The sequence below is a fragment of the Gymnoscopelus braueri genome (genome assembly GCF_963280865.1).
Source record: "Gymnoscopelus braueri genome assembly, chromosome: 23".
Taxonomy (NCBI): domain Eukaryota; kingdom Metazoa; phylum Chordata; class Actinopteri; order Myctophiformes; family Myctophidae; genus Gymnoscopelus; species Gymnoscopelus braueri.
This window is the reverse complement of record NC_137625.1, coordinates 17,608,878-17,616,471: the sequence shown is the minus strand read 5'-3', so window position 1 is coordinate 17,616,471 and position 7,594 is coordinate 17,608,878. Positions and strand designations below refer to the sequence as shown.

General features: G+C 39.8%; 1 protein-coding gene across 1 annotated transcript; it reads left to right on the top strand.

The window, feature by feature from the left end:
- The first annotated feature begins 2,415 nt into the window (after window positions 1-2,415).
- LOC308079886 (uncharacterized protein) lies at window positions 2,416-6,959 on the top strand. The gene is made up of 6 exons (XM_080421506.1): window positions 2,416-2,465; window positions 2,953-3,064; window positions 3,947-4,075; window positions 4,550-4,632; window positions 5,171-5,371; window positions 6,517-6,959. Exons 2-5 carry the CDS (start codon window positions 2,965-2,967, stop codon window positions 5,351-5,353), a joined length of 495 nt encoding a protein of 164 aa, XP_080277632.1. The 5' UTR covers window positions 2,416-2,465; window positions 2,953-2,964; the 3' UTR covers window positions 5,354-5,371; window positions 6,517-6,959.
- The last annotated feature ends 635 nt before the right edge of the window (window positions 6,960-7,594 follow it).

The following is a 7,594-nucleotide window of genomic DNA, read 5'->3' as shown; positions in this document are numbered from 1 at the left end:
GTACTGTGATTGGGGGACTCTATTGGCTGACTCTATTCAGCACTGTGATTGGCTAGTGAGACACATGATGAAATGAATAACCTATAAATAGGACTATGCACTTAAGTGAGCTTCCATCACTGTGATGACCACTGTGATGACCACACCGCCCACTTCACACTGGGTGTGATTCTTTTACACCTCTCGGGCTTATCTGAGAGTGTGGCGTTGTAGGGGAGATGTCAAAAGTGTTGGCATCGTCAGCCGGCGCCTGTCCAGTGTCCACTGTCTGAAAATGGCACTTTTCTGACCTCTGACCTCACTGGACGGTCCGCCACACTTTTTTCTACACCTGTGCCGCTTAGCGGAGAGTGTGGCGGTGTATAGGGGGTCTCCCCGAACACGTGCGTACCTCAGAAGTGCTGGCACCAACAACCGTCTCCTGTCCAGTGTCCAATTTGTATAGGCTACCCTGCTGAAAAAACCAGCACAGACCAGCTTATGGTGGTTGCTGGTTTTAGCTGGTTTTAGCTGGTATTAGCTGGTCTTAGCTGGTCTTAAGCTGGTTTAGATGGCATACCAGGCTGGACAAGCTGGTCAGGCTGGTCAGGCTGGTTTGCCAGTGTAGTTGGTTAGCTGGTCACTAAGCTGGATTCTGCTGGTCTTTGCTGGTCAGCCAGCTGGCTGGCTGGACTGACCAGCAAAGCCAAGCTGGTAGCTGGTCTTTGCTGGTCAAATGGGTGGACTGCCCAGCAAAGACCAGCTTACCAGCTAGACTTAGCTGGTCAGATGGCTGGACACTGGACAGACCAGCAAAGACCAGCTTAGCAGCTGGTCAAGTTTGTCCCGATCCAACATGTGGATCGGGACTCCCAGGGGGGTCCCCACGTGATTTGGGGGTGGTCCCCAGATGACAGTGAAGTGATAATTTAAGGACCTTTAAGACCTTTTTAGTACCTAAAAAACCCCCACCATTACTGCATTAAAAGTAATCAACAAACTATACTATAAAAAAATGTCAAACATTGGCCAAATTGTCTAACAATAATAATAATATAAGAAAACATTTTGAAAATAGCAGATCTACAAGCTCACAACACCTTCCTTGCGAGGCGTTGTGAGCTTGAAGATCTGCTATTTTCACAATAGAGTCAAACTAAACGTAATGCATCAACTCCTACATTCCAAGTGCTTTAAGGGTGGGGGGTCCCCAGTTCAAATATGATTATTTTGGGACGTCGCGGCCTGAAAGGGTTGAGGACCACTGGGTTAGATCACGTGTGTGTTTCCCAAAACAGTGGGTCGGGGCCCATTTGTGGGTCATGTACACATCACGAGGAAAGATCCCTTTTTTTGTTTCCTACAAAAATATATTACTATATTATTTCAAAACATTTCCCACCCAAAAATCTAAAATCTTCATCAATAAAAAAACAAATAAATACAAAATCTAAGAAATTCCATCAATTAATAAAAAAAAGCATGCAGTGAAAATAGCAGATCTACAAGCGTTGTGAGCTTGCAGATCTGCTATTTTAACTAGTTTGGATCCCGGGGAGACATCATACCTGCCATTAGACTGTGAAGATTTTCTTCTGTTACAATTGCCCCCCCCCCAGTATATACAGTATATTTTATTTTATTGTATTGTATTGTATTGTATTGTATTGTATTGTATTGTATTGTATTGCATTGTATTTTACTTTACATTTCTTGTCCTTTTCTTGTGATGTGACATAAATATTATATTTAATAATAATAATAATAATAATAATAATAATAATAATAATAATAATAATAATAATAACAATAATGTATTATTATTATCATGACAACATTCATCCAAACTTATTTACTTAATTTCGCAATTGGCAAATAATATGCTAGTTTGATTCTAAATAACACTTTTTTTGCTATGGTTACCAAAATGAACAGATCTACAGATCTACATCTTGTCGCAATTTGACGTGTTGTGAGCTTGTACATCTGTTTTTACAGAGAAGCGGGCCCTTTATGGGCCCTGAGCAGTGTTGCCATATCTGCTTATTATAAGTGACTTTGGGCTTGTTTTTCTGTAAAGTTGCTTGTAAATATTAGTGAAATATTTCACTTATTATTTTTGAAAATAGCAGATCTACAAGCTCACAATGTGTTGCAAATGCGACGCACTGTGAGCTTGTAGATCGGCTATTTTCAAATAGGTTTAAATGTCGCTTCTTTTGGGCTTAATTTTTTTCACAGACCTGGCTGCTTATTTCTCTCACAAAATCTGGCAACACTGTCTCAGCAGGCTCGTGACCCTTGAACTCTATGCTCGCGACCGCTCGGGATACGCGGGGAGAATGAATGTCTGAGGCGAGCTGCCTGCAGGCTGCAGCTCTCACTTCAGTAGAAAGTTTATTGCGTTGCTTTGGATTCATCAAAAATAATTTTAAACCGGCTTCAGAGAAGATAAAAGAAAGAAGAAGAAGCGGCGGACATTTTAGGTGAGTGTTGACACACAGAAATACTATTTATGTAGGCGTTTTAGCCTACTATTACTGTATTGATAATTAAGTGCGTAGGCTGCTGTGTTCGAAGTCAATCACAAGTGACTCATGTCATGACCCAACTCTACACATTTAGTTATTTAATTTGTCTTGATAAAGGGATTATGACAATAATTACAATAAATTATAGTGGGAATATACAATATAATTTATACTATAGGCCACTACTGCTTGCCTGTGTGCCGCTCAAAACTAAATTCAGAATATGACGTCTGTGTGTGTGTGTGTGTGTGTGTGTGTGTGTGTGTGTGTGTGTGTGTGTGTGTGTGTGTGTGTGTGTGTGGACACACGCTTTCAGTGATGAAGCTACAGAGTGTTTTAATATCCCGTGAACTCTGAACATTAATGATTCCCTTGTCTGTCTCAGACTGTCTGTCTGTCTGTGTGTGTGTGTGTGTATTATTACACATTTATTTGGCTGCAGTGGCCAAAATGAATGGTTTGCAGCCCTACTAAAAGAGAAAAAGGAACCCAGAGAGAACCATTATGTGTTATGCCCCCCCCCCCTCCCACAAAGAGAAGAAAACAGTTTGAAGGTAAAGTGATATTGTTTTGTTAAATATTAAAGTAATCATTGCTTGTTCAGTAACAGGGGTCTCCCAGACTCTCCACCTCTTTAGTAAGCCGAAAATGCATTTCCAGGAATACCAAATTTAACCAATCAGAACTCATACAGGATACAGGATAAATAAGTTACAATTGGAAGTGATGACACAAAGAAGTGGGCATACAAAATTTGAACCCATTTAGACCAGGAACGCATCTGTGTAATTGTTTTGATTTCTTTGGCTAGACCTTTGGCTTCAAAAATAGCAGATCTACAAGCTCATAGCGCGACACCGAGTGGCGCGCTATGAGCATGTAGATCTGCTATTTTTGAAAATCTTTGAATATATATGTTTTAAAGTGAACATTTGTACCTCAAATCTTTTTCCTTTTATGTTCAAAAAACTTTTAGGATTTAGAGAGCATTTTTAGAATCGGCCCCAGGTCTTAATGGGTTAAAGCTGCACTATGTAACTTTCCTCTTCTACCCCGGATTTGAACCCGGTTTCCTGAGCAAGTGCTGTAACCTTTTACCATTGAGCTAATAGAGCCTGCCTGCTTGCTCAGGTGATACATTGAATCTTGACCATCAGATCAAAATTCATGTCAGATCCTGTGTCTAGGTGAGACATGACCTTTGACACTATCTAAATGTCTCAGTAGAAGAGCAGGGAGACTAAATACAACCACCCCAATTATATAAGTTATATTGTATTATTTGTATTAACATACTCTAACATACAGATTGTATGTTATATTGTATTAATATACTCTACGATACAGGTTGCATAAAATTACATTTTATTCCACTTTAACTTTCTAACAAAAAACATCTTGTTTTATCCAAAATATATTACTTGCACTACCTTTAGACTCTGACTCGTCTGAATACGGTGGAGATGCTGTTGTTCCCCAAGCTATCCACGACGAAATGTCAAGTACAGTCATACCCAGAAGAAGGCCAAAGAGTTGGAGCTGGACCTACAGCATCTTAAAACTAAGTAAGCAATGACTAATGTTAACGAAACAGTTGCATGAGTTTGCTCTTCTCTTTTTGTATATATCGATATGTTGGTTATTTGTTCTCATGTTCTTTTTTACTTAGATCTTTACCACAAATGTTAAAAAACATTATATAGAAAGCATGTTAAATGGAGTGGACAGATGCTAGGCTCATTATTAAACTGGTATCCTACTAAGGCATACATCAATTCAGTTTTTATTTTTTATTTTTCCGTACCCTGTTCATGCTTTAAGATGCAACAAATTAGAGATTGCAAAACTGAAACTGGAGGAAGGGCCCCAATATAGCTCTGCAGCAAAGCCTGACATCCCTGCTGCAGATAAGCAAACCAGTGACAGCATAGGTGTGTTTAGACAGTGATACTGTTCTACGGAAAATGGTGACAATGTGTACAATATAAGTACTGTGATACTGCCAAAAGGAGCTTAAATATGATTCTCTACATTTTCAGTTGCAACTTCCTCCGTTTCCTCTTCCCCCGAGTCAGACGATTTGGCATCGACACCTGGGATGTTTGACGGCAACGGTGACAAGGTATTGAAGAAACATACTGTGTAGGACAGTGGTTCTTAAAAGTGGGGTTCCACAGTGTCCCCAGCTAAATAAGAAACAGTTATCATTTCAAAAATAGGCAACGTGTCATGATGCATCGTGAGCTTGTAGATCAGCTATGTTTTGCTATTTTTGAACTATTTTTGAACAGTTTTGCCTATGGCATGAACAAAATAGGGATGCCGGGTGGAAAAGGTTAATTTCACTACTATTTTACCAGCTAGAATGTAATCCAATGACAATGTACTGTATAATAATTACTTCAACTCTCCCCACCTACAGTATAGACAGTTGTAGAATTCTGTACTAAATGTAATCCAACAATTAACATCTTCTCTATTGGAGGTCCATGGCACCAACTCTTTTCTAAATGGGTCCACATTTGGGGGTCCTTGAAAATGTAATTTCTTTACAGTAAATTCTGTTTGAAGTGGGCCTGCTTTTGTCAAAAATGAGTCTGAAATGTCATGGTAAAATGTTTTTTAATTTCTAAAACATGTGTTGTTTTCTTCTGTTTCAGGTCCACATTGGCTCTGGTGTGTGGCTCGAAAAGGAGATCTGGAAGATGGTGGCAGCAAACACCAAGGACTCCCTGTTCATGAAGGAGCTTGCTGTTGCCATTTGGGGGACAACAACCCTGAAGACCATGCAGGAGCCTTACAAAGAATGCCCCACTAGCAAGGGGGAGGCCAAACCCCCCTGACCGCAGGACTCAGAAGAGGTATGTTTACTGAGGGGTGGGGGGGTTCATTATGACTTGATCTCATAATTCAATCTGCTCTGTGCATGACTGTAGTTCTCTTTTCCAGAAGGTGGAATTCCCGTTAGCGTTACCTGTTCAGTTTTTCATACCTTCATTTGGTTGTCTCAGCAGCATACTGTTTCAACCAGAAACACATATGGAGATGTTGGTTGTTTCCAATTTATATCTGCTGCCGAGCCAATCAAATGAAGCTATGAAAAACTGATCGGGAAACGGGAATGTCACCTTCTGGAAAAGAGATTATATTAAGCTTATTAATCAATCATAAAAGAAAATACTCTATTGTAATAAAATCGATTTTATGGCTGAAAGAAATGCCGATCTACAAGCTTGCAACTCGTTGGACGTGTTGTGAGCTTGTAGATCAAAAAAGTAATCAATAGAATAATCGCAAGTAGAATAATTGGTAGTGGCAGCCCTACATGCATGTGTGGCAGGGGTAGCTTTTTCCCCCAAATTGTTGTTGTCCATTGTAGCCATCTGACTTATTGCCTGCCCACTGTCCACCCACCTTTTTCATTCAAATGCATGTTTTCTAACTGAACTGAAACACGGGGTTAAAAAAACACTTCACCCCATTTTCAACTCATCTTCATATAATTGGTCCTCACTAATACACATTTTAAGATGGCACCATTTATGTCTACTCACTCTGTGTTTCGTTGATAGGTCGTGGACAGTTTAGAAACCTGCCTACCTTTGACATCATCGGTAGGCAGGTTTGGTCATTTAGAACAACTTTATTTGTTCATTATTAATGCAAGAACAATGGCTTCTACTTCTGCATGCAAACTTTCCAGGTAGAGACACACTGTAGTTTCTATTAGCTTGGAATCTCCATTGGTGATGTCACTGGTAGGCAGGTTTCTGAACTGTCCACATTCCACCAATGAGTGGCAGAACGAGTAGACAGAAATGGTGCCATTGTATAATGAACATTAGCGAGGATCAGTTAGTTATATGAAGATAAGGTTGAAAATGGGTGAAGTTTAAGTTACTTTAAGTTTTTCTCAAAACATCACAATTCATTTAACTCACCCCATGCAGTATATTGCTAATTATATTTGTTTTATTGTTGGGGGTTCTTGTTTGTTTTCTTTCAGACTGTTTCCATTGGTGGCTGCAGGGGCAGAACATTCTCACAAAGAGGAAGGCCATGGACCATGGCCAGGACATCAATAGAAAGGACAAGAAATTGTGTGTCTGTGTAGGGGGGGGGTTGATATGGGGGTAATGCTTTATAGCGCCACCAGCAGGCCGATTTTTGCAAGACACATTTTTGGCTGCAACTTTACAGATGTTTTCCAAACATCACACACATCGGTATACAGTATCTCCATAGTCATGTAATCAAGACGGATCTGTCCGATTTTTCATATTCTCTCACTCTTTTCCAGTCATTTGAACACTGTGTGTGTGTTAGTGTGTTCCTCAGGTTGAAGTTCATGTATTTATGTGTTTATTTATACATTTATTTGTTATTTAAATGTTGTTTTTGAGGGTTTTTTATAAGTGTTTAATAAATTATTGTTATGTATGAAATTGATACATGATTATTTATGACTTTGTGGATTTTGCTCACTTTTATATAGGCTACTGTAGGCTACTGTTTTTTAAATATACCACGTGCTGTGGGCACCTGGCTGAAATTCACCATGATCATGCATCCTCTCCAGCAAAGTTGGTCACTGCATATCCAGAATACACCTGAATACACATAAATACCAGATAGCAGCTTAAACCAGCTTAAACCAGCTACCAGCTAAACCATCATAAATACCAGCTACCAGCTTAAACCAGCTAAACCATCATAAATACCAGCTACCAGCTTAAACCAGCTAAACCATCAAAAATACCAGCTACCAGCTTAAACCAGCTAAACCATCAAAAATACCAGCTACCAGCTTAAACCAGCTAAACCATCATAAATACCAGCTACCAGCTTAAACCAGCTAAACCATCAAAAATACCAGCTACCAGCTTAAACCAGCTACCAGTTTAAACCAGCAAAACCTACCACCTTAAGCTGGTCAACCACCAAGACCAGCTTAAGGTGTGTTTTGGACGTCCAAAACACACCTTAAGGTGGTCAACCACCAAGACCAGCTAAAACCAGCTGGTCCAGCTTAGGATGGTCTAAGCTGTTTTTTTCAGCAGGGGGCCTTTTCAGGTAGAGTGCAA